Here is a 26,709-nt window from a genome sequence, read left to right on the forward strand (position 1 = left end):
GCAGCAATTGCTGCACTGAAAATGAAATTGGTCTAATACAGAAATGTGGACTTGTTGGCCTATAGCTATACCCTTCTCATACATATGTTAAAATCCATATTTATTGTTTTATTCTGAAACATAAGAAGTACACTACTAAACATTAATTGAAAATGGCCTGTGCTATCACATCGCTAAAACATAGTGATATACAAAAATTGTATTGCTTTGATAATTTTTTGGACTTTAGATGCTTGCTTCTCTTCATTTAAGTATAAATAGTTCTGTACGTACCTTGATCAGAGAATGGACTGCAAATATAGCCGCTCCTTTTTTTTTTGTACACCATTTTATTAAGAAAATAAGTATAAAAATATAAATATAAAACAATATGACCCAGCATTCAAACAGAGCATGAATTCAGTGTATGACATTTTTCCTACAACGTACACTTTTTTCCGTTTACATATTACACCTATATGATGGAATGAATCCACAGTTTTGACAATTAAACTGCACCAACCACTCACATGTGAACATTGCTTGTCAAACGAAGATAGCAAATAGTATATAGGATGTCCATCAGTTAAAAACACTTTGTACATTGACAGTATTTAATGGAGGTGGCTGGAAACACCACACGACTCCTTCCCTAACCCGCCTGACAAAAACCCACAGTCCAGTGCCATTGAACATCGATAGTATACAATACTACTATCTCTCAGGTCAATTACAAAACACATTGTCCACACCATTGTTAACGATAAAAATCCTAAAAGTCAAAGGCATCTTTACTGATTATGACCAAAAAAACAGTAAAACTTCTGAGAACTATACTGTATCTCCATTCATGAGGAAAATTCCACTCAGTTCAAGTCTCGATTTCCATCCACAAGTGGATTTGCGGGATTTCAGTTTGTGCGCGTACACGTTTGTTTTCAAGAATCAAATAGACTACTAGTCAACTAGCGTGCTAGCTAGCAAACTAGACAGATAAACAGATAGATAACTTTTGATAGATAGATAGGTAGACAGACAAAGTCAACTAGCCGGCTAGCTAACTAACTAACCAGACAAATAGATGTCTTGCTAGCTAGCTAGATGAACGGACATAAACAAAATTGTCTTGAAAAAACAGAACAAAGAGAGCGGCCATGTTTGGCTCAGTCTAGGTCCCACTGTCGGGGCTTTTCCCCATGTACATCTCCGCCAGCTTTTGGAACGGCGGCCCCCAGTTGCTGAGGTAATCGTAGTCATGGTCCCCCTCGGTGGCGGCCGACTCCAGTGAGCTCAGTGACTCGGCTAGCGACCCGCTGCCCTCGTAGGCGTACGTGGCTAGCGAGTCGTAAGGGGGCGCCGCAGGATCCAAGTCGTTCTCGTGTAGCCTCCCGTTGATGAAGTCCCTGACGTCGGCGTTATCCTTAATGGGCGACGTCCGGCGAAAGGGGAAGAGCATCTCGGGTATGATGTCCCGACGTAGCTTGTTAGCATCCATCACCTCCGGGTTGCGCAGCGTGCCAATATCGAAGGCCTGCGTGTCCTCCTCTCCGCCCCCTTCGTCGTTGTAGCTGACCACGTTGTCTCTCACGTCCTCTTTGGAGATGATCAGAGGCTCCTTCTTACGCTGTCTCCGCAGGCCAGCAAACAGCACCACAATCACTGCGCACACACACACACACACACACACACAAATGGAGAGGAGAAAGCTCAGCATAAGATGTGTGGCTGCTAACATGTGTCATGCATTAAAGAGCACTGGGGAGTGAAACAAAAAGCGCAGAGGGGAGACACATTTGCTACTAGTGATAAATCCCCAACACTGCCTCAGGCATTCACCTCATATTATTAAAGATTCAGTGAGAAAGCTTTTGCTTTCTTTTTTTCCCCTTGAATGGCATATTCACTGTATAAAATGCACGGCGGTGTTTGGAAGATCCTTTTTTTTTCTCTATCCCCTATTTCCTGCACACATCTACATGTCTCATCTTCCTTTTTCAGCAGTAAAAGACACATGAGAGATTGCAGTGTGAGCATGTTTCCGGAGAGTGACACTCTGTGCTTGCAATTTTTATTTAACATTTTTTTTCAAACTCATATTCTTCAGGAAAAAAGTATGGAGGAGTATTTGGGCCACGGGAGACACACTGTAGTTTTTTGTTTCCTCAAGCATTTCTAGAAGAAAGTCGAGAATAAAGGTGAAATACATTATGGAGAATAAGCTAGAAAGGTCATGTACTAACTTACTATTGTTTGGTTAGGAGTTATTGATCCTGGAAGTACAAAACTGTCAATGTTTTTTTTCCATCTTCTCCGTAGTCTGAAACTAGCAAGTGTATTTTTGTGCATAATAAAACAATCTAATGTGTCCCTCTCCCTTGGCCCTTCTGTAAATGAAGGGTTACAAGCACATTTAGTTAGACCACAAACCCTGCTTCACCTGCGCTCCACTCCTTTCCTTTTTTCTCTGCCCTATACCAGCATGCACCACCGTTGCCTACTTGCCTCCCACTAGGTGTTAATTATAACACCTTCCACAAGGGTTGGACGGGGATGTGGGTGGCTGTTTATAAGCTTCTTTTTACGGGCACTTGTGTGACTGACCAGTGCCACGTTTTTAGACAACTCGGAGGACCAGATTTAGGGAGAACCATTCCAGCACAGCAGCTGACTGTCGGAGTCAAGCTGGGGTTGAGTGAGAAAGTCTGTCAGGGGGGGGTGAAGCTCCAAGCTCCAAGCTCGAAAAGTGTCAGATAATGAGCATATGCCATGATAGTTTTGCTCAAGAGGAAAGAGCCTGAATTTTAACCTTCACTTTGCTTGATACATTGGAGAAGATAGGCTGCCACAAGACACCTAATTTTAAATTTGAAGTTAACGGGAGAGCAGATGGAAGAAAAAGCTGGTCTACTACTAATTTGCTGGTATCACTAGTTTAGTTTAATTGAGGGACGGATCAAAAGGCACACCGAACTCTTGAAATAGGAACAAATCGTGACAGTAAAGGGGGTGATTTAGAGGTTCATATACAGGGCTGTTCACTCACATGTGCATGCACGCATTCATGTGGATAGTTTTCTTGAATTTTGCATCGCTCTCACTGCACGTTCACATTGTCTAGTGAGCCAAACACGCTCCCCCCCCCCACTATGCTTGGCCGAGCGAGCAAGGTAAGGTTCAATGACAGTTGAAAGCCATTACTTATTGATACGCCCTTGACCATAAGCGCAGTACATTTTCTGCTTTTCGCTGGGTAAAACGATAGGCACGGGTTGGCCGTTGTGTCCCCGTGTGCTGTTACATACTGCATTAGATCACGAGGACAGGTTGATTTGACGAGGTGCTTTAGGATGTCAGGAAAGAAACATGGCAACCCTACTTTACCAGGGAAATACACAAACCATTTTGTTAAGTGAATCTATTTGCTAATTAATTGAGCTTAGAGCACTAGTCACTACCATTGTTTAACTGTAGTATTTAACCGAACATGCAATGCACTCTGTTTTTGACTGACCTCCTGTAGTTCATATCAACTTTGACAGAAATATTCATGGCTTTTGCAGTGTCTTGTGTAATTATTTTGATGTTTTCATGTCATGTAAACAATGACCAAATATGGAAGTATACTGCATCATTACATGTGCATATATTGCCTGGGGAAGACATCAAGGTGGATGTACAAAGCATTTAAGATTAACATGCAGTAAATGCACTCTTCTTTTAACTAAGACTAGCCTTTAATTTGCCCAACTACTTTGATTTCTCATGCTGTAACGTGTGCAATAGACTGAATCATTCCAGTGCATTATTTCAATTCCATTCATATATCCACCATTCAAAGGGCAACATTTCCTTGTATCAGCAATTGTTAGCACTGAATGTCACAATAATGCTTTTGAATATATTGAAGTTGTTGTACTTCTTCCAGCCCAGGGTTGCTGGCAGAATAAGTGCCTATTTTCAGTTACATTTCATTGATTGCAATGAGGAAAGCGTTGACTCTTTTGTAATGATGAAACCTTGTAGTAATAAAGATATTCTTTTTTTGTCCCCCCCCCCCCCCCCCCCCTCTCCGTCCATGTTGGCACTCAGCAGCGCTTGCTCAAGCAATGCAACTCTCTCTGGGACATGTTATTGACTTTAGTACCCTGACTTGGCTGCAGCAGAGAGAGGCCTGCCCGGAGTGCTAATTTCGTGTTTTTGTCTGTGTCCATTCCCAGAGCAAAATAATAAAGATATAACAATAATATGTGTGTGAACGCAAGCATCCAAACTGGGTTATGTTCATTATTTATTTATTTTTGCAATATGTGTATATGATATTGGGGCTGAATAGTTAATAGCTAACATACAAGAACAAGGCATATTTCGAGAATTTACAGAAGCTATATTGGCCTTCATGGACAAGAAGCGTGTTACTAATGATGGCATCATCTACCACTGCCTCAAGTCTTTCCACAATATCAAATGATGAGTTGAAGATGAATTTAGTTACTTATTCTTTAATATGTTTTTAGTATATCCTATTTCTACCAAGTCTGTTCTAAAAAAAATGCCAATAACACACTGTACCTTTTTAAGAATGAATTAAACCGTTCTAGATAGAGACACACGGTCAAACATGAGGGGACTTACTGAGTAGGATGATGACACAGAGCAGTATGGCCACCAGTGCTCCCGTGGTGAGGCCGTCAGAGAAAGGCAGGACCTCTGGGTTACAGGTCTGCATGTTGCCGCGGCTGTCGCAGGCACACACGCGCACGATGAGCGTGCTGGTGCTGCTCTGGATGGGGTAGTCGTTGTCTGAGATCACCACGGGCAGGAAATACAGGCTCATCTCGCGCCGGCTGAACCCGCCCCGCCGTGTCAGGATATTGGCCGTGTTATCTGGAAGGAAAGGGAAGGACATATGCAAATGGGGCCCAACAGGGATTGTCAGGGCGGAGATGTTTCATTCACGCTAAAATGAAAATGTCGAGGAGTGAACTGCAATCTCAATTCCTTTTTTTTTTTCTTTTTTTTTATGCTCATAATGAAACTTGAGTCAGCGATTCCGTTGTTGTCAAAATCACTTTTTTTTTGTCAACATAAGTGAATATCTCGTCAAGATTTGCTACCTGTCTGTACTGTGTGTGTGCTGAAGAAACAAACAACAATCTGGTGTTAATACAACATAGGGGTCCACCGTAGCTACTTGCCCGTTTACAGAGCCTAGGCTGTGTATTGACAGGTAGCCCGATCGTTAGGACATATTAACTGATATTGGGAAAAATAGTGATTTGGGAAACAAGCGTTCTCCAGAATAGCCATTAACGTTGCAGTGCCATTCGGAGTGACTGGCATCTCGGGTAAAGATGTGTGTATAGTAATGACAACAAACACTTTGCAAAATTAATAACAGCCTTGTGTTATCTGCTCAAAAACGATATTCTTCAAAACGTAATTAAAGAAACAGCTTCATTAGTAGTCATATAGAAAGTCTTCGTTCTAAAAGTAGACAGGCACAGTGGTTACACATGGCCACACTTTTCCCTCCTAAACTAATTAAAGTCCAAAGTTTGGTTGTTAAAATTCCACTTAGAGAGGAATTTCCAGTCTCAATTTTGGAGTCTCTGCTGCAGTGTTTTCATCTAGTCTCCTGCAATACATGTACAGTCAATCAGTTATAAAACTAGAATACTGAAGCAATTATATTAAATAGACAAGTAGGATATACAGATCCTAGCTTTTGTAGATGTCCAAATTGTTAGAGCAAGCCTAGCTGCACTACTGCTGCATTTATATCTCTCTATGAAGGGTTGTTTGGAAGAGAACAATTTGACATTTATTGTTTGACAGATAACAGATTATCCGAAAACTGTCTTTGACACAATGCAGGATACATGTGGGATGACTGGTGCCTGACGTCTGACTGTCACAATGGCTTTTTATGTTGTAAATGAAAATCTCACCGAACAACTCAAAGCGTTTCAAGGCACTCAAAAGAACACAATCGCACAATGGAAAATGTATAATTTTCCTTGTCAAATATGTTGTGAATGTTCTGTCACCAATGTAGGATTTGCCGCGCCATATTCTAAGTGATGCATAAATGAATCACCTTTAACACTTTCATCATGTTAAAACCTAATGTATCGCCAAATCATCCAAGACAATCTTAATATGAGAGGTTTCGCATTTTATTTTATTTCTGTAATATGAACACAAACAATGCCTATCTTACCTTCTCTGTCAACGATGGTGAAGTTGGGGTTGGTGGCACTTATACTGAAGACAAACTTGTGTCCAACGAGGGGCTCGTCCGTGTCTACGGCACTTATTGTCTGAATCAGCTGTGAAGAAAAAGAACGAAGTGTGAGGATTATTGAGAGCTTGTCATTTCATGTTGTTCAGCAGTGAGCTCAAAAAGCATCTTATCTTAATCACTTTGCTAAAAAGCGAGGCAGCTTTTTTCCCACTTTTTATTTTAATAAATTCAAAACGTACACTTGTAATGCATAATGTTTGTATAATGGCTGGCGAAGCAAGACTGCAACCTGTACACACACTGTTGAATAAAACAAACTAACATTTACAGAGAATAAGCTGAGGCCAATCCAACACAAAAGTAAACTAAGCTGCAATCAGTGAGACATGTTTGGATAATTAAGGGATTTGCTGTCCATCGAAAAAAAATCTAAACCTATAAACAAGCTGTGGCTGTGGTGCGAATGACACTTTCCGCCCTGCACACGGAGGGGGCGTTGTAGCTACACACACTTCTCTCTGTCAATGTCAAGAGGTGACTTGCTAGAAAAACTCCTCCCTCCCGCTAAACTCTTGTTCTCTGCCAACTTCTCCTTGGCTCTTTGCCCGTTAACGCTGGATTTTTTTTTTTACTTTCTTCCATAGGCTCTAAATAGCAACATGTTGGCTGCTTCAAGCTTAATTTAATTAAAGGTAATGTATTCATGTATATTCCGGCAGTGATTATGCACCTGTGGCACGTCTTCCTAAGAGGTGCATGTTGTGACAGATCCCCCATGGACAGTAATCTGACTTTGACTGAAAGTTACTAAAAAAGTCAACTTCCATCTCCCAGTGTGCTCCGTGTCCATGTATAATCTTAAAATGTGCTTTTGTACGGTGTGCATTGATCCATGCAACATGACTTTGCGGTTGCATTACTATGCCATTACCATATAAAAGCTAATGCACAATGTTTTTTTGATTATAACAGTCTGAGAAGATGTCAAACAATGTGTGTTACTGTGACACAGCATACAGGATCAGTATGTTATAAAGGAGTATTTTGGTGCCATTTAGTGTTGACAGTTCTAGATTGCAACGCTCCTAATGCTACGGTGGCCTTCAAGGACAATAAGAACGAAATACAGTATATCATCATCCACCACTGCCTCAAGTCTTTCCCTAATATCAAGTAATGAGGTGAAGATGAGTTTAGTAGGAGTGTGGATTTCAGTTACCTGTCCTGCTTTGACATTCTCACAGACAAATGTGTCGTAGGACATGGCAAACTCCGGGGCGTTGTCATTGACATCTAACACCTTGATGAACACAGGCACTCTGGTCGTCTGACGTGGGTTATCTGGAACAAATATATTAATGAATCGTCAGCATACACACTCACCACGACAGAAATCGTCAAGACTAACCATACAATCCAGAAGTATTTTTCGTCAAGAGTAATGTGAAATCCCCAAAATGATTTTTTTTTATATAATTCAGAAACATCTATTTACTTATTTCAGTGGCCACCACGGAGACATTGTGCCACTTGGACATTTCTCTGTCCAGAGCCTTCAGTGTTGTGATGGTCCCATTCACGGAGTCGATGTTGAACAGCCTCTCTAGATCTGTGTGCCGATCAATGGAGTATCTGGGAGAATGACAGACACACACGCACACACACACACACACACACACACACACACACACACACACACACACACACACACACACACACACACACACACACACACACACACACACACACACACAGCAACAACACAGGTTATTTGTTATCGCCAACTTTCATATCCCACTGTAATTTGAATATGCAACACAATAGCCGAGAGTGGCATTTCTCTGCGTGGGAGACGAGCAGGCGCCATATGTGTGAAGAGAAAAGGCGGCTCGGAGCTGTGTGAATCGATACAGCAAATTAGGCTCTTTCACTTTGACTTTGTGCCGTGCCACAGAGGGCTTACATAATAAACAGTGTCTGTATTCACTTCACAGCACTGCCGCCATCTTACACTGGGGAATGACCAGGAGGGGATGATGAATAATATCCTTTTCTTCACTCCCACTCACTCACACACACACACACACACACACACACACACACACACACACACACACACACACACACACACACACACACACACACACACACACACACACACATACACACACCTCCACACTGACACTTGGCCCCGGCTGAGGGATTAGATTTAGTCAAGTGGGCACATTTTCATCTCCTCGCTAAAGAAACTGATAAGAGGAGACTTTGTATTGTCTACCATGCCCTGCTTGTTTTACTTATTGATTTTATACTTGTGTAATTAAAGCCGGAACAATGAGGTTTGGAAACAGTCAAATTACCACAATGAGGCGTCACACCCACTTGGGTTGGCGAGAAAAAGATTTTCTTAAAAAATAAAAAAAACTATTGATTCACTTCTAAGACATGTTATGGAAGCAAAATAGCCAACAATCTCAAAATTGAGCAGTGTTTGAAAATAACAAGCTATTTTGCCTGACGTGTCTCGCCTTTTAACACCTGCATGGGGTATGCATTTGTTGTGAAACGGATTGGTATGGTTGTGGCATTTGGCTGCAACCCTCTCGCACTGTTAAAGGTCTAAACACTTGAGTGAGTGAGTGAGTGAGTGAGTGAGGCTGTGAGTGTTACTAATGTCCTCCTTCCTACATACTGTCTACTTAACGATCAATTGTGTATACAAGGTTTGTCTGACCGTTTACACTGAAGTATACATAAGCAATAAAGACTTTTAAAACAATTGACGTCAAAATTAGTATGGAGTAGAACATTATTGGGGCTTTTCGAAACACAGCCTCAGTGAGTGAATGTGAGTGTGTCTGTCTGTCTGTCTGTCTGTCTGACTGACTGGTATATAGCTTACTTGACCGGCTTGTTCTCAGCGTCGGGGTCCCGGGCCGACACCACTCCCACGAAGCTGCCGGCGGCCGTGTCCTCGTGCACCTCGATGATGTAAGGGTTCCGCGTGAAGACGGGCGGCTCGTCCACATCCTCCACCGTCACTTTCACCGTGGCGTAGTCTTTGAACTGCAGGCCATGGATGAATCGCGCGTCTAAGTAGGAGTTTCTCACCTCCACTCTGAACTCAAAATCCCGCTTGCTTTCGTAATCCAGCGCCTGGAGAGTGATGAAAGAGCATCAGGAGTCAAAAGCTAAGTTATAACTGTAGACTTTTTTTTTTTTTTTTGCATAAAAAACAGAAGGTTGTCCGCCTCCGGGATTGTGATAGTTCAATTCATTGCATTTCATTTGTCTGCCCTTTTTTTTTTATATCACTGTCTTATCTTATTCACCACTCTAAATTCTTAAGCTACAAATCTCCAAGTGAGGAATACTGATCTGGGAGATCTTAGGGAGGGGAGGGGGGATGTGGTGGTGTGTGTGTGTGTGTGTGGGGGGGGGGGGGGGATAAACTAAAAAGAGGTTTTCGAGCATAAAAGACTGCTTTATATTATTCATTTCACAGGCTTAGGGGGGTATCTGATTCTACACCACTGCGGTTCAAAAATAAATTCCGTCATATGTCTTTCTCTACAAGCATAAACGTTATCAGGGGGCCGTTTGCTAAGCTGGAATTGTACTGTACTGACATTCCATTGAAGTTTAAAATGCACATTTTACACAAGGCGAGATAAAAAGGCAGCTCAAGTTTTAAAGGTAAGAGTGTGTAGTATTGGTGTATTTTGGCGTTATCTATAGTGGTGAAAGTTCTACATAGCAGTGTCCTCTTGCATTCGGATAATATACAGAATATACAGTGGCCTTCAAGGACAGGAAGCTAGTTAGTAAATATGACATCATCCACCGCTGCCTCAAGACTTTCCAGTTATGTATTCAATAGTACTTATTTGTCTTCCAACAGGTGCATTTCCAGCAGACATCCAATACTATATATAACACATGTGGACAGTGCTCTTGCTTCTATGTTGATATAACACACTATTGTAAGGTAATACAATAAACAACAACTTTTTCCAAGCAATTACACACTAATTGAATCATATATGCATACTTATATTCCAATTCTACCAAGACTGTTTTGAAAAACGCCAATGTTAAAAAAAAAAATGAACACGAAAACCTGAAAAAGTCGAGAGAATATCCGAACAAATGAAGATTTAAACTACCTTTTCAAAGAAGTAACAAGACAGCAGGTTTGCTTGTCTGGGCTTTAGATTACATTCTGGGATTACATTCTAAAAGAGGTAGCCATATTTACCTTGAAGAACGTTCTCTTGAGATTAATCTCCCAGACATGACATGACGTATCATTTCAAATGCATTTAATTCCTTGAAACACTTGAGCATTTCTTAAAGATGGAGAGGCTTTTAGCTGCAGCTGCACGAAGAAAAAAGATCTCACTTGTCTATGTGAAGTGTTTTGTCTGATTGCAAAGCCATTATCAATCAAGCCATAGCTACACCACAATTGCCAACAGTTGCTGTGTTTGATGCTGGAAGTATGCTGGAAGTGTTATGTGCTTAAAGCAGTATGCAGTAAAAAAGTACATAAAAAAAAGACTATATAACAAATAACAGGAAAATTAAATGAACAAAAACTAGGTTACCTTTTTGACTATGATGACTCCCTCCTGTGTGGTTTGGTCAGTGATGATATTGAACATGTCATGACCACCAACGATACTGTATTCCATTTCAGCGTTACGCCCAATATCCGGGTCGTCGGCCTTTATACGGCCGATGGCACTTCCAATCTCTGCAGACTCCACAGCGGTCACACGGAAGGAATCTGTACACACACACAGTGAATGAAACAAATGAAGTGTGTGTGTGTGTGTGTGTGTGTGTGTGTGTGTGTGTGTGTGTGTGTATGTGCGTGTGTGCTTGTGTCATGACTGGTGTGAGACATTTGTCTTTACATCAGAGGTTTGTGAGAATAATAGTTAACTCCCATTGAAAGGTCCACAAAAAAATCATTATTACACGTTGCTGATAAATGCTGTGTTCTGATCAATCACAGCATTATACGGCCTAGTATTTCTCGATAACTGACCGCTGTTAAGAATAATTCACTGTTGAATAATTCACTGTTGAATAATTCACTGTTGATATGGGTCATTACGGACAGTGCTTTGATCACGTTATGCCATATAAATCTGCTGATAGATGTCTGCAAAAAATGACATACCACCACTTACACAAATCAATGGAATACTTTTCTGACATTACTTTGACTGTATATGGAGAGCAGGGACCTTGGGAGTTATGGTTAATGTCCGAAAAGAGCGTAACAATGAAAATATATTTAGTTGATTTAGTTAATAGCCCTGTAATCATCTGCAAAAGGGATAATGTGTAGCGAACAGGTCACTCAAGAGAAATAAAGACCTTGAAGGAGACCAATTAACTAGGCTACATTGTCCCTTGATACGGTAAGGCATAGGCAGAATTTGTCTCCTTACGGTTGGCAAAGCGTGGCGGACTGTCGTTGACGTCTGAGAGGGTGATGCTGATAGTGGTGGTTCCAGAGAGCCCGCCAGTCTGTCCGGCCATGTCTTTAGCCTGGATCACTACCTGGTAGTTCTCCTTTACCTCTCTGTCCATGCCGGGCAGGGATGTCTTGATGGTGCCTGAGGAAAAAAAAAAAAATGATTACCATTTGTCCATTCCCATTACTTTTTTACCACTTTTTTTTTTTTACCAATTTAAAGCAAAACTTAATTTAGCTAAATTGATTTGCTGCCTCTACTGAGAGTGAGATAAGATAGATTGGTGCCAGTGCCATCTCTATGCTCACAACCATGTCCCCGTTGAAAATTGCATTCATATACTCACTAATTTGGTTGGCCAATTACATTTTCGAGAGGAAATTCATTTGCTTTTGCCTGGATTATGTTTCCTAGCAACGCATTTTTTTTCCCCCTTCTGCTACACTTATGTAGGAGGTGGTTGGCGTGGATGGGCGTACAAAGTGCAGGGCATTAGCATACTGAGTGAGTCCTGACGCCCGTGTGTGTGTTTATGTATTTTTGACACAGACATCCGTGAGGGTTTGCCAATCCATACATACATTATTTGAATTTATTGTCAGCTAGGTGCGATGTTACAAGTACACTCAAGGGTCGGTTTTGGCTTTGGTTTTGAGGTTCAGACATCAGAATTGTTAGAAAAAACGTACACTTCAAGGTGAAGACAGGACTTCTGAGGTGCTGAATGTAAATGAAGTCCCAGCTGTTGTGAGTCAAGGAGCAAGATGCACTGCCTGAACTGTATGTTAAACCACACTGCCCTGTCTCTTATCTCTTTAGAGTTAAATAAACCCACTCACTGTGTACATACGAGTGTGCACTTGTTTGAATGGTGCCTTTTGACAGAGCCAGCCTGTCTCTCTGCTTCTAGATGACAATGTAACAGAGCTGTGTGCCCTCTTTAACTCAGAGATGAAACTGACATTCACCATCTCTCCTCTAACTCTTTTTGTGAGACGGCGAGCAAAGCACACTTCACAAAATGTACAATTTTACTTCAATCCAATTTCAAACAAAGCTGCAAAGAGCCGGTGGTTGAATAATGGCTTGAAAAATGCTTTTCCTTTTCATATTTTTTATGACTCACAGACACAGTGAATGGTTGGTTAATGAGTGGTTTCCTTCAGAAAGTGATAGAAAAATGGTTTTAGAAAAGTTCTGCTAGCACCACAGTATTCAGAATACTGTGGTGCTTGCAGTACTTTTCTAAATGCATTCAGTTGCACCTGCTGTTTTCTGAGTTGTAATTGAGCCTAGTTTGAAAATAAGGGTGATGCTTTACAATAGGGGTATACGTATTAACTGTTAGTAAATGCTTAGCAAATGCATTCTGAACATCAAATGATCATTAATGTACCATACATAAATTCGTAGGAAACGCCTTAACCTTAACCTTAACCTTAACCTTACCTTAACCCTAAACCTTAACCAATGGTTAGGTATTGCTTGACATAGTTAATGCCTAACCAAACATTAACTAACCACTGATAACAAAACATTAACAGTTAATTAATGTCCCCCCATTGTTAAGTGTTAACAAAATAAGTATACACATAACTTGGAGTGCACTGCAAAAGCTAGTTCTTATGAAGAGGCGTACATAATAGTTGAAATTCCCATGTAGTTACTACTTGAAGGACAACATCTTCAGGGATGTCAGAGATGTGAATTGTCTGACCGTTTTCGTGAGCAGATACAGATAGCGAGGATCACACATAGTTATTTCCCCCACCGCCTCAATACAGAATCCGGTGAGGCACAATTCTAGGTTCACAAGGGCACGGTGAGCACATACAGCCATTATAATAAGAGTGTGTGGCTCTCGCACTACTGCAACGCTTCTGCAACTGTGTCCAACTGCCATCGGCATCCAGGCAAAACACCTCGTCAGATGAAGTGGCTTGATTCCCAGATGTGGGGGGCTGCATTGATGGGCCGCCCAACTCCCAATTGAAGGCCCCCAGGTGCCACCCGAGTGTGTATGTGTGTAAACAGAAACTGTGATTTTGATTGGCCTTGTTCACTGATTTATCCTGTGCCAGACTTCCTTTTGATTGGTGGACTTTGAAGAAGGGGAATACTATCGGGATATACAGGGGAAATGCATTTGAGCTATGTATTGGTTTCTTGGAGAGAAAATTAGGTTGCCTGAAAACATGGTTAGCCATACTGAAAAAGCGCTTGTTGACGAGGGCGGTTGAAATGTATGTGATGTGCTGTAGTTGATGGGAAATGTGTTCCAAATCCCTACAAGTATAAGCTTGTTTTGTGTGATTATTATTATTGTATTATCTTTATATACAGTATATGGATATAAGTGTGAATAAAAATCTATTTCTAATGCATCCATTTAATACCCAATTGCAAAATAAATAGATGAAACATGATTAAAGTCCAGTAACTTATTTATACAGTGGGAAAACATATGATGTTAGAGATGGATTCTCACTCTGTGGCTACTGTCGCTGTCCAAGGTCCTGAAATATATACAGGAGTTCAAAGCAAGTCATGGACATGTTGCTTTGTAAAGGGCCTTGCTCATATAAGAAATGCATTATTAAATTAGTGTTCCAGCTGAAGGTAGTTGCTCCCATTCAATTTGACAAGGACGGTCTATGTAATAAATAAGAAAGAATATGAACAACATTTCTAAAAGAATTTGAACACATGTAAACAACATATTTTCAATTATATATTTTCACATTGGATACATTTTGTCAATAGTATTTGTGACCTCTTCCTTCAATTGTGTTAAATGTGCAGACGGGTTGGTTTCCGATTCCTCTTGTAGCCTCAATACTGTCTGCTTGAGTTGAAAACATTGTTCCAAACTCTACAGTATAAAGCCATGGCACCTCGGGGCTCTCAGTGTCCTCCATCAAGGCTCCTCTTTCTTCACAGCATGTCTGACCGACTGTGGAACAGCTGAACGGTCAGAAGGAGAGGGAGAGAGTGAAAGAGTGAGATGGATAGAGGGAGAGAGAGACATAGAGAGAGTGAGTAAGAGAGAGAGAGAGAAAGAGTGTTGACTGCTTAAACCCGCTCACCCGTGGAAGCATTATCTTGTCGGCTGGCATCTTGATGATCCATCTGAGCGGATGAGTGGATTCCAGGCACGCTAGAGCAGATTGACAGGCCGGGCGGACTGGCTCTCTGACACAGGGCCAGGCATGGGCATGGGCATGGGGATGGGGATGGGTGTCTGACAGTTGGCAGTCTTGATGGTCTTCAGAGTGTGATGACATGTCTTTTACCACAAGCAACTGATACTTCTCACTGCAGGTGGAACTTCTTCAATTATGTCCGTGGACCTCTGATGAATAAGGTCCTCACCCTCCTGGCTTGGGTACTGACTATAGCCGGATGCCTCTCGCTCTTTGTCACCTGCCTTTTTTAGGCCGATACATTTTGTTTTTTTCACCTCTTGCACTTCCCTCAGCTTGAATTCCTTTTTGAATAATGGCGTGAGTTCTCGCTCGCCATCTCTCAAGATTGTAAGTTAGCCATGCTGTTATTGCACTCGGAGTCAAGCTGTGGTGTATTTTCCTTCACAAGATGTAATACTGCCATGACTACATGACCTGGTAAGTTTGTATGTTATGCAAACTTGCTTATCCAAACAGTTTAAAGGTCTTGCTTTACACTGCATATAATCTGACTTTGTATGAAATGGATCTTCTACTGAAAGACTCTTCAGTTGACTTTCTTGTTTAGGTTATTAGATTATTTTTGAATGGATACCCACTGTAGTAACTCATTTGTTTAAAATGGGTTAGTAGGCACTAATGACTTAAAAAAAAAAAAACTTTGCACATAAATGTAGTGAATCATTTACAGCTGGTGCAACGGCATCTGATTATTCATGTTGAAAAAAAAACATTTATCAGAGAAAAAAAATTTTTTCAAATGAATTAGTCATCTCATTTATGTGTTCATAAAGCTAATATACAGTGTTCTTGAAATACAGTAAACACTTCAATAGATAAGCAGCACTGACAGGCAGATGAATCCCATTTTCTTCTTACTTAATTTCTCAGAAACCCTTGAAGAACTGAACAGTTCATGCCCTCCCGTTCACAGACTTGCATATCATTAAAAAAACCACATCCGAGAGATCTTTCAGCTGCTGCGATTGACTCACCGTTTTCCGAATCCACAGAGAAATAGGGTTGTCCCTGTAGAATGCTATAGACGAGCTTGGCGCTGGTCCCATATGTTTGATCGTCGGCATCAGTGGCAGTTACAGTGACAACAGATGTACCTGCAAAAAAAATAAAAAAAGTTTAATTAAGTCAAGTTTAATGCCAAGGCTCGATCAAGCGAACTCGCCTCGACTGTACATCACAGCAATGCAATGAGTCAAACTTCTATAATCACTGTTTTTTTTTCATTTCAAACAGCAGGGCCCTGGAGAAAAGCTAATTAGTTAGCAAATTAGTTGGCTAGAAAAAAAAGGGATTTATTTGTAAAAATCAATCAGGAACTTGGCATTAGTGTTCAATTCCTTCCGTTTTTTAAAGACATAAGAATGTTCCTGCTGCAATGGCTTAAAATGTTAAAGTGAAGTGATTGGCTTGCAGACTTTGGCTGAGCTTTTGCTGGAGTTTCAGTAAAAAAAATGGGTATGATTAAGGCTTGGTGTTGTAGTAGATGGATGTCTTACATATCACTAAAGTTGGGAATGTCTATGTCAGTTAGGCTTTAAGTAAAGATGTATCTCTCCCTTATGTGTCTAGAGACTCCCAAAGTATCATACAAGATAACTCTCCATGTTGCTTCACTTCCACCTTTCTGATGTATCCCCTTTATGATGCCATAAGGGGAGAAGCCACACCCTCTCATTACCAGTTTAATATAGCACTACCCACACCTGTGATAAGCACAACCCCAGATACCCCAACATCTAAACAGTGTTCTGACATTACAATAGTGAACCTGAGAATGAGCATTATACTGTTACCTTTAAATGGGTCAATCATGTAATGAAACACACATGCACATACACAGTTATTTATGAAGCATCAAAAGTAAAGGAACAAATGAAGTGTTCCTGAATTAGCATGAATCATTTTTTCCAAGCGAATAGAAACAGTGCTGCCTTTAGCTTTAGCAAGGTCGCATCACTGATGCATTTCTCTTTTTCTGACCTCTGTTGTCGGAGCCAGACACTTGGCAACATTTGGTACATACTGAAAAGCTGCTACCGAGTTGCTGGAATAGAATTACACATGGAGACTTTATGATTGTGTATGTATGCACTCAGGGAATCTGTATTGGTATGTATGTGCGCATAGACACTTTATTTATTTTTTTCACTCATGGACACTGCCTTTTTTATGTCCCACTAGAATTAGACCCGCCATTTGTAGTGTAACTTGACACTATGAAACAGTATCATCATAGCACTCACAACCACAAACACAGGGACCCTTTTCGCACCCAACCCATTACACACAAGACACAACCCTCCCCAATCAATTGAATAGGGATGTGAATGTCTATTTTCTTTCTGATAATTAAAATTTCTAAAAAAGTAGTTCCACAAAGAAATATTGAATCTAGAAGTAAGAGCTCAGATCATTTGAGATACCCTGTCATTGCTCCCCCCTTTTCCATATTAAGTCCCACATAATAATCCACCCAAGCGTTTCAATAACACCACATTTGCAAATACTGTCCTTGGCATTCAGGGGACCTCTGTCATGTCCTTTTTTTCGGGTCCGACTCGTCTCCTTGCATACTAATGAACCCTTGAACATCTGTCCCACTTAGTCCCTTGCACCGATAGCATCAAAAGGGGGTGGGGTGGGGCTGTTGATTTGTCATGGCTGGCTGGCTTGATTAAGCAGTGTGTTTCGCTCTGAACACATAAGGGCCATTTATTAGTCCAGGGATGAGTAGTCGTGACCCTGACCCACCTTTCACTGCCGGCATCCCGCACAGCTGAGACATCTAAGAACAATGTATTATGAATTCCTAATGGCGGCCATTGTTATGTGTGTCACCAATAGACAATCGGCCCATTTGATTTCCCTTTGATTGCTCCCTGTGTGTTAATTTTGAAGGTCGCATACTAATTGAGCATTGATTTTCAAGTCCCGTGCATTATTTTCATAAGCTTTTGTTTGTATGTATTTTGATTGGTTTATTTGTTTCTTTGAATGGAAATGAAGTGAAGTGCATTGAAGCAAATCTTTAATTGGAAAAATACTTGACAATTTAAACTTTCAATGGTCTTGCAGCCTATTAAAAAATGGCAAATGGCATTTTCTTGATATGAATGCCCAATGAGCAGGACCAAAACAAACAAACCACACAGTGACTGGTCTTATTCTGATTGATTGATCAGTGTTGCTTGCAAAATCCCATTCATTATATAATTCTATGTTTTTAAATATTACATAAAGTATGGCTGTAACAAGTGATCACTATACAGTATGTGTTTATTGTATTATTTATTAGATGTTTGATCCTTTGCTCTATAAGCAAAGCAACAACATAAACCAATTCAGCTTTTAAGTGGCTACAACACACTTTCAGTTTGTGTTAATTCTTGCACCCCCTCTGGACAAAAGCGGTAGAGTTTTTTTTTTACAAAGCTTTAGTTCATTGGTGAGCATACCCATGACAAAGGTATTAAGAAAAACTTACATGAAAATAGCGTTCTTTTCAGTGATGGGTCTCGTTTTCTGTTATAATTTATGATCTTCAGACGGAAAATTTGAATGTTTCAAAAACATTTTAAAAGTTCTTCGTAGCTACTTTAATGCATTATAAAATGAGTAGCCAACTAACTGAAATGTTGACAAACCAATTCAGCTCTCAACTAGAACACAACCACAACTTACCGACTTCAGACATTTCGGGAACGCTGGCGAAGTAGATTTCCTTTGCGAACTTCGGCGCGTTGTCGTTGATGTCGTGAATCTTGATGTTGAACTCTGTGTCTGGCTCCAGCTCTCCTAAGGTGTTCCTGTCCATCACCTTAGCAACGAGCGTGTACATGGCTTTCTCCTCCCGGTCCAGTCGTTTAGTGGCGTGAATGTCCCCAGACTTCTCATCTATAACAAACAGGGTGCCCGCCCCGTCTCCGGTAAGAACGTACTTCACGTTGCCCGCGCCTCTGTCCATGTTGGAGTGCAGCTAACAAAACAGATAAGGCAAGGCAAGTTTATTTATATAGCACAATTCAGACACAAGGCCATTCAAAGTGCTTTATAAGGGCAAGATTAAAATACATAATACACATTAGAAAAGCGAATGAATATAAATAAAACATTTAAAAGCTAAATTGATAAATGTTATACATTTAAGTCTTAAAAATGTTCATAAAGATATATTCACACCTGATTTGGATGAGAGGTGCATCGGGAAAAAAAAAAACTCCCAAACACTATCTGGTGTCTCTCTTTGATAATCATGTATTGGTTGACCTAATAAGGCAACGTTTCGGTTATCACACTTCATAAGGTTCATATATAGGTAGAAAAACTTTTACCAAGAGGGGGATGTTATTGTAAAAAAGAGATTTGGCAACCTATTGTGTATATGTATTGCCCTTCATGCTGACAAAATAAGCTTGTGTAACCAAACAGAACATATCCGACCATAAAATAGTCTAGATTATTTACAGAGCCATTGGCCTTGAGAACATCTCCACATAATAACAAAATCTTTGGCTCCCTTGTTGTAAACACAGAGTATATGTGGTATAAGAGTTGCTGTTTTGTGTGGGTTAAAATGTTCAACATTCCCTCATAAATAAGTTAAAAAAAGTTAAATTTAATACAAAAAATGTAAAGTATCCCCAAGGCTTATTTGCCTTCAGGGATTACTGAGGAAATTATGCTTTCTCCACATAACCTCCGTTTTAGCTTTAACCGTTGACCAAATTGTTCTATTTAAATTGAATTTAAAACCATTACCGGCACCAGTTCCAGGTACATTGTGCTAATGTGAATGCCCTGCTGTCCTTACATGCCTCTGTGTTGCACAGTTTATTTCATACCACTGCAATTGCATATTTGAAGGATACACAATGTTGAATTATTTACAAAAAAAAAGTCGTCCAAGTCAAATGTGTCAACTCGTCATAGGAAAATATAACAGACTTGACTTGATTTTGCCATGTGTTTCGCTCCAAATATTTAAAATATCCTTGTACCAAACTCATCAAAACATGCCTTCATAGATATTAAAGACTTAACCGAGTTTGCCTTTTACATCCCTGAAGTTCATTAATTGAACATGCAGTAAATCACCACTACATGCCCATGGGCTCCTTTGGGGAATTAGATTGAATTAAAGTGCTCTGCCAAGGGAACTTTGACTTTCATTCACACCACATAGCCAAGAGATTTATATTAAAAAAAAAAAAACATTGCGGCGACACTCTTGAAAACACTGAATTAATGGTGTCAACCCCTCATAGGAAATCTATCTGTTTCAGTCTAAGACCCTGACATGGAAGTGTCAAGTGCGGACATCCTCTATTAGATCAGAACCAAATTAGTCTTGGATTTTTCTTCTACAAATTGTGCTTTTGTGAAAAAAATATTAGAAAAAAAAAAAACCCCGGACCTACAGCAAGAACTGCTAAGATTAGTCACCTCTGACCTATCCGTCACCTTGAAGCCAGTTCCGGGTGTCACTGGGGGGAGTAATGGTGGCGTGTTCTGTGACAGACACTTGATTCAAGCTCATTATCGCACTGGATCTGTCAAGCTATATATATATAGAGCACGATATCTCTCGGGGTTCACATTTTAAATGACATGTAGTTAGGGGACCACAGGAAAGTGTACGTCAGTAAAACTTATTAATATTAATGTTTTCTGCATGCTGTGAGGAAACTAATTATCTTTTTTTTTTTCTTTAGCCGCAGTTGGAAGAGTGATGTCAACAGTACAAGTCTGAATGGGAATCATAAAAATGCATTGCAAGGCTGCTATAGCCATTCTCTGGTAGACTTATATATATAAAAAAAATCCAGTGAAAACCTGATGCTGTCAAGTTCAAAATGAACAATATGGCAGGGGGTATTTGCCGTGGTGTTTGAATAGTATTTTCATGCAGATGAACTCCATTATCCCGAGTCTATTAAAAAAAGAGGACAATCCCTCAGCTTTGAATCCTCCACATATATTTGCGTTCGGGGGCCGATCTAGTCATTGTTCGGGGGAATATGAATTGTCCCCTGAGCCGTAGAGCAGCGAACCAAGGATTTATGTTGGTTATGGATGTGACGGCTGCTGCTTGCTTGCTGCTGCTATTGACTAGGATGTGACAGGGAGAACAGGCTAGAGCTTGTATGAATTGTTGCATTCAAATGTGCTTTGTATCTGGGGTTCTGTACTGTATGTGCATTTACTCCCATGAAAAAAAAAATAAAAAGTATGGCAGTTCCAAAGTCACCTTTTCTCCCTTTTGAAATTCATTGTGTGCATGGATGGATGGTGATATATTATTGGCAATAGGAGACATTAGCACATGCCATGCTGAAGTACTGTACAATATAATAAGAACATCTATCATCGCTGATACTCAGAACTGCTATACCATTCAACCACACTATAATTAGGCCCACACTGCAATACAGACCACAGGAACTGCATTTATCCATATATTTTCTTTGATTGTATTGTATTCTCCTGGATGTATTCATCTGATTATTACCATATGTTTTCCAGTCTAAATCCTATTAAATGAAAAATAGGAACCTTCGAAGCAAATAGAACAAACAGCCAGCCATCAAATAAGTGTGTACCCTATGCAGCCTAGCTGTCTATAGGAGTAAAATCAAGTATTTGCAGAACCTACTGCGGTGTATTCTTTTCCCCTTAGTCCACACAGGGATGACGCAGGCCCTTACCTTGTTTACTTGAGCTAATTATTGCATGTCTACATTACTTCAGCTTCCTAATCATACGAGTAAACAGATATTTCTCCCCCATGGCTGTATAGATTTCCACCGAGCGCTAGTTCAAATATGGAGGGGATTTTGCAGAAGTAAGCAATGTTGTATATAATAAATAAGAGTGGCCCCTGTGCAATTAATTCTGTTTCTGAGGCACTGTGCCCGCAGCGTGACAGGGTTTAAGATTTGATTTCTGCAGGGATATCTCATAGAATATGGATTAAAAGTATACAGGGTAGTGACTCCTTGTTGTTAGTTTTGTTTGTATACGTCCAAGTGCACTAAACTCCCAAGCTAACATGTAGTGTAAACTGAACACATCTAGTGCAGCCACCAGAAGACAAAATGGCATCGAAACACTTGACACAAGTGTGCCACAAAGTATTTTCAAACAGCCTTAGCAAAAAAAATCAAATGTTAGCAGAATAGCACACTATATTTACGTGGGCTTTAGTGGCTTTCCTTTCAAGGCCTTGCAAACACACAAACACAGACCCTTTTTTCAAGGCCCTTACACGACATCAGAAGCACAGAAGAGAGCCTTGATGAGTTAAAATCGCCTTTGCACAAACACTGAGGAATTGTCAGTGAAGCAGCAAAATCATTGGCAATTCTTGTCAGGTCTCTGGTAAGCATTGCTCGCTGCTGCAAAGAGGAGATAGCAAAATAGAGCGCAGGACGGATACAGAATAATTACTCTTCCTCACTCTCTCTCTCTCTCTCTCTCTGTCTCTGTCTCTTAAGACATAGGGAGAGATCCCTCACTATTTGAACACTGTACTATAATGTATGTTATGTTAAAGTTGAAGCTTACAGTATGTCTAGTGCACACTGTTTGTTTCATGACTACTAACATTGAAGAAATATGTATCTACTAGCGAGGGCTTGCAAAAACCTCAAGGATAGCTATTTGCAAAATACAAATACAGCAAAGTGGGCTACACATTGCGTATTCAAATTCAGCACAGCACATTTTTCCCTTTACCAGGCACAAGACAATGCAGTGTGCGGGGGGAATTTAATGGGATTTTATTCACATCAAACACGCCACTCAAACGCCCCAGAATCCCACAAAGTTTGTGGTTGTATTGCTCAGCATTGCAAGTGTTCACACTTCACAGCCCCCTGCTTAAGAAGTAGGGCACCACAGCTGCAACACAGAGAGAGAGAGTGCTCACACTCATTAATGGCCCCCGTGAAAAAGTCAATTCAAAAGGAGATTCGGTCTTATTTTTCTATTTCTTTATACGCTCGGTGCATGCACATCCACTCGCACACTATGTTCACAATCATAAAATATTCCATGCTTTTTTTTCTTTTTTTTTTCCTTCTGTGTTGACAATTGCCACTGAGCGAGTCAAAACCTCCACTTTGACTAATGCAGTTACCTCGCCTGTCATTCTTTCTGTGAGGTATCAGTCAGCGAGTGCTCAGTGTGTAAGCTTCAAAGCGGGCATGTCTTTTGAACACACTTGATAAGCAGACATAAGCTGTATTCATTATATAGTAGTGCTGCCTGGCTGATGCAGTATAGTGGTAGTGGTGCACCTCTTCCTTTTTTCAGTTAGAAAGCAGAACCATGCTACAAAGTGCGGGGCTTGTTCTTTACATCACATTTGATTGGCCCTAATCAAGAAATCAACCTCAAGTGACAGCAGGGCGAGAGTGTGTGTGGGTTGATTGGAGAGGGCTTGATTGAATGTGAAATAAACAAGATCTCCCATGGTGCACTGCAAAAGGCCATTAAATGATCTTTATGAGGAAGACCATCAAGGCTTTTTTGATGGCTTTGTGCTGGGCATGAAAGTGCTTTTTGCATTTGGTCTTGGTTGTCCATCTTATTTTCCCTCCTCTCTCTCTCTCTCTCTCTATCGGTATTTTAATGTGTGTGTGTTCTGTCTTTCTTCATATATATTAGCCTGCCTGTCTTCCTAACTGCCTGTCTGTCTTTCTGTCAATCTGCATTTGTTCTGTCAGTACATCTTACCATTGCTCTTATCTATCGCTTTATATGTCACGCCTGCAACTAATGATTATATCCATTGTCTTTCAATCTCACGAAGACCATTAAAATGTTCTGGATAGTCCTGAACTTGCTTTGAAAAAAATATGACCAATGGCACTGTGAATAAAACATTAATGAGAAGGATCATAAAAGAAGAATCTATCTATCTATCTATCTATCTATCTATCTATCTATCTATCTATCTATCTATCTATCTATCGATCTATCAATCTATCAATCTATCAATCTATCAATCTATCTATCTATCTATCTATCTATCTATCTATCTATCTATCTATCTATCTATCTATCTATCTATCTATCTATCTATCTATCTATCTATCTATCTATCTATCTAGCTATATATTGTGATATTACACTCGTGAACTACAACCTCTGCTCCTCTAGTGAGGTTGTTAGGCAGTTAACAACCTCAGTAGTTACTTGCAATTCGCAATAATAACAATATGTAACAATAGGCATTTTGATATATCGTATTGTGACCGATGTATCGTGATGCGTATCATATCATATCGTGAAGTCCATGACAATTCCCAGCAGTTTCCTATCCCTTATATAACTTGTTCTCTTTCTATCTCTGCATCTTTCATTTAACTTGGTCCCTGTTTATCTGTCTCTGTCCCCAGCTCTTTCTGTCTCTCTCCGTCTGAAAGTGCAAAGTTAAACCGATGACATTAGTGATACGGATCGCTACCATTCGCCCCTTCTGTAAGGCAGAGTGGCTGTGTGTGTGTGTGTGTGTGTGTGTGTGTGTGTGTGTGTGTGTGTGTGTGTGTGTGTGTGTGTGTGTGTGTGTGTGTGTGTGTGGGGTTTGCCCTATTTCCCTTTACTCCTCAGTAATTCATTACAGCCTTGTGTTTTTTTCCTGACAGTTTAATAGTGAATGATATTGGACACAGAAATAAGTGTGTGTGTGTGTGAATTGGTGAATGCAACGGCTGTCACGCGGCAGACGTTTTGTGCCACGACGTCCCATCAAATTTCCAAAGTGTCGAGGAAGAAAGCCACGTTGGAACCAGTCACTGACATATCAAGGGACGGCCCCCTTTTCTGTGAGAGTGCTTCATCAGATAACACAACAAGAGGTGAACTTCATTGACCCTTTTCGTGATTGATATGTTTTGTTCCACCCCCCCCTCCCCCTTCCCTCCTCCCTCCTTCCCATTCCATTTATTTTCGGTGTTCCTTTTCTCTTTTCCGCATCAAAATGATGGTTTTGTGCAAAAGAAAGTTGTCATATCCTACCCTACTCAACCTTGCACCAGACACTTGTTTACTCCGGAGAGTGAGGTGTGTGATGAAAGCCGGCTTCCCTCTGAGGAAAAATTGGCTTGTCGACAGTCACCGCATTTCCCCTCCCTCGAGTTGATAACTGTAGCGCTCCCCCATCACACCTGTCTTTATGGCGCTAGCACGGGTGAGCTGACAACAACTTCTCTGATCTGAGTGTGTGGGGAGGGAGGGAGGGAGAGGGAGCATTGTCCCGAAACAGAGTCTGTTTTTTTTTTAAATCTTTGGAGAGAAAGTGTCTAGCAAAGGCGTCAAACCACCTCTCTGGAGATATCAGGCTGGTTTTAGTAGGGTTTAGTTGCCTTGTCCTTGACCTTATATTGATTAGTTAATTTGGTCTTAACTTAAAGGTTACAGTGTGTAACATGGGAGTATCTGTGGTATATCTAGAGGTGAAAGTTGTAGATTGCAACACCTCCTTGCTAACCCTTCCAGTTGCAGAAGCTACGGTGGCTTTCAAAGACAATACGCTAATTACTTAAAATGGCATCATCCACCACTGCCTCAAGTCTTTCCACAATATCAACTGATGAGATAAGGACGCATTTTGTGTTTTATTCTACAGTACTTCCAACAGGTGCATTTCCCTAAGACACCCACTTTATATACAAATGCGTAAGGCTGTTAAGTTTGACCGTTCTGTGCTGTGCTAGAAACATGGTGTTGCACCATTGCAGCCTGCCAGGCTCATTCTAAGATTATAAAACCACAACCTTGATTGTCAAGTGGTTATACTATAATTAAACATACTTGTGCATATTATATTCAATTTCTACCAAGTATCTTGTAAAGCCAACTCCATTTACACACTGCACCTTTAAAGAACAGCTCATACAGTTAAATACACGTGTGGCCATCAGAGACATTTTAGTTACACTTCATGAAGGTATGTTGAGTGTCATTTGCTATGAAAATCCTTGTCCCTGTCTACTTTTTAATTCCATTTTCCTCATGTGTCACACTGTCCCTGTACGATGTACCTTTTATTCTAAGGGTAATTTTCTCTATATCAAGGCTCTTGTCTGAAATAGTTTCAGTTCCATTGAATCATGACTCAAGTACCCTCAGTGCCATTGGCTGATTTAAGCGCTGACTGAATAGCACATTCATCTCGCTGAAATGAATGGTTTAAAATGCACCTTAACTGATGCCAAGCATTGTTCTTTCTGATTGACAAATTGAATGTTCTCATTACTTTGATGATATCTACCCAGGGAGAAATCAATGCAATTTGTACTGTCTATGTATACAAGTGTGTTTCAAACAAGTGTGCTTAAAGGAACAATTCCAAAAAAGACTCGAGGCAAAGAGAGCAGTATGTTTGAGTGTGTGTGTGCACTTGCTGGGTTGTCTTGATAGCTCCGGTTAACTGTGCCTGTAACATCCCCGATTGTCTGGCAGCCCCCATTCGTCTTCAGCACAATTACATCAAACACAACATCCAACGAGGCTAAACCTAAAGCTTTCTGTAATTAGTGTGTGCTGCTAGACAATGTTGTTGTTTTACCGTGCCGACGTATTGACGGTCATTCCCCGTGTATTCCTCCAGCAAGAAAAATTGATTCCACATCCATCCTCGCTTGGAACGCTGTAGCACCTTCCCGCCGTCACCCTCGGCCATCCCAAACAGATTTCCAATATTCCCAGGGGTCAAAGGCAATGCCGCGCTGCTAGGCCATAGCGTGGACACCAGCGTCAAGAGGAGTAGAACTTGATGGGTTATCAT

The 26,709-nt window shown here is 40.6% G+C and overlaps 1 protein-coding gene across 1 annotated transcript; it reads right to left on the reverse strand.

Annotated features, from left to right (window-relative positions):
* Window positions 1-1,147: 1,147 nt before the first annotated feature.
* On the reverse strand, window positions 1,148-26,709 carry LOC307268119 (cadherin-10-like; the record flags this gene model as incomplete). Its single annotated transcript, XM_080050642.1, has 11 exons — window positions 1,148-1,638; window positions 4,612-4,863; window positions 6,200-6,308; window positions 7,443-7,564; window positions 7,719-7,855; window positions 9,126-9,379; window positions 10,831-11,012; window positions 11,686-11,853; window positions 15,893-16,012; window positions 18,600-18,894; window positions 26,491-26,709. 11 exons carry the CDS (start codon window positions 26,707-26,709, stop codon window positions 1,148-1,150), a joined length of 2,349 nt encoding a protein of 782 aa, XP_079906768.1.

The sequence above is a fragment of the Ammodytes marinus genome, assembly GCF_949987685.1.
Source record: "Ammodytes marinus genome assembly, chromosome: 21".
In the NCBI taxonomy this organism is placed as follows: Eukaryota; Metazoa; Chordata; class Actinopteri; order Uranoscopiformes; family Ammodytidae; genus Ammodytes; species Ammodytes marinus.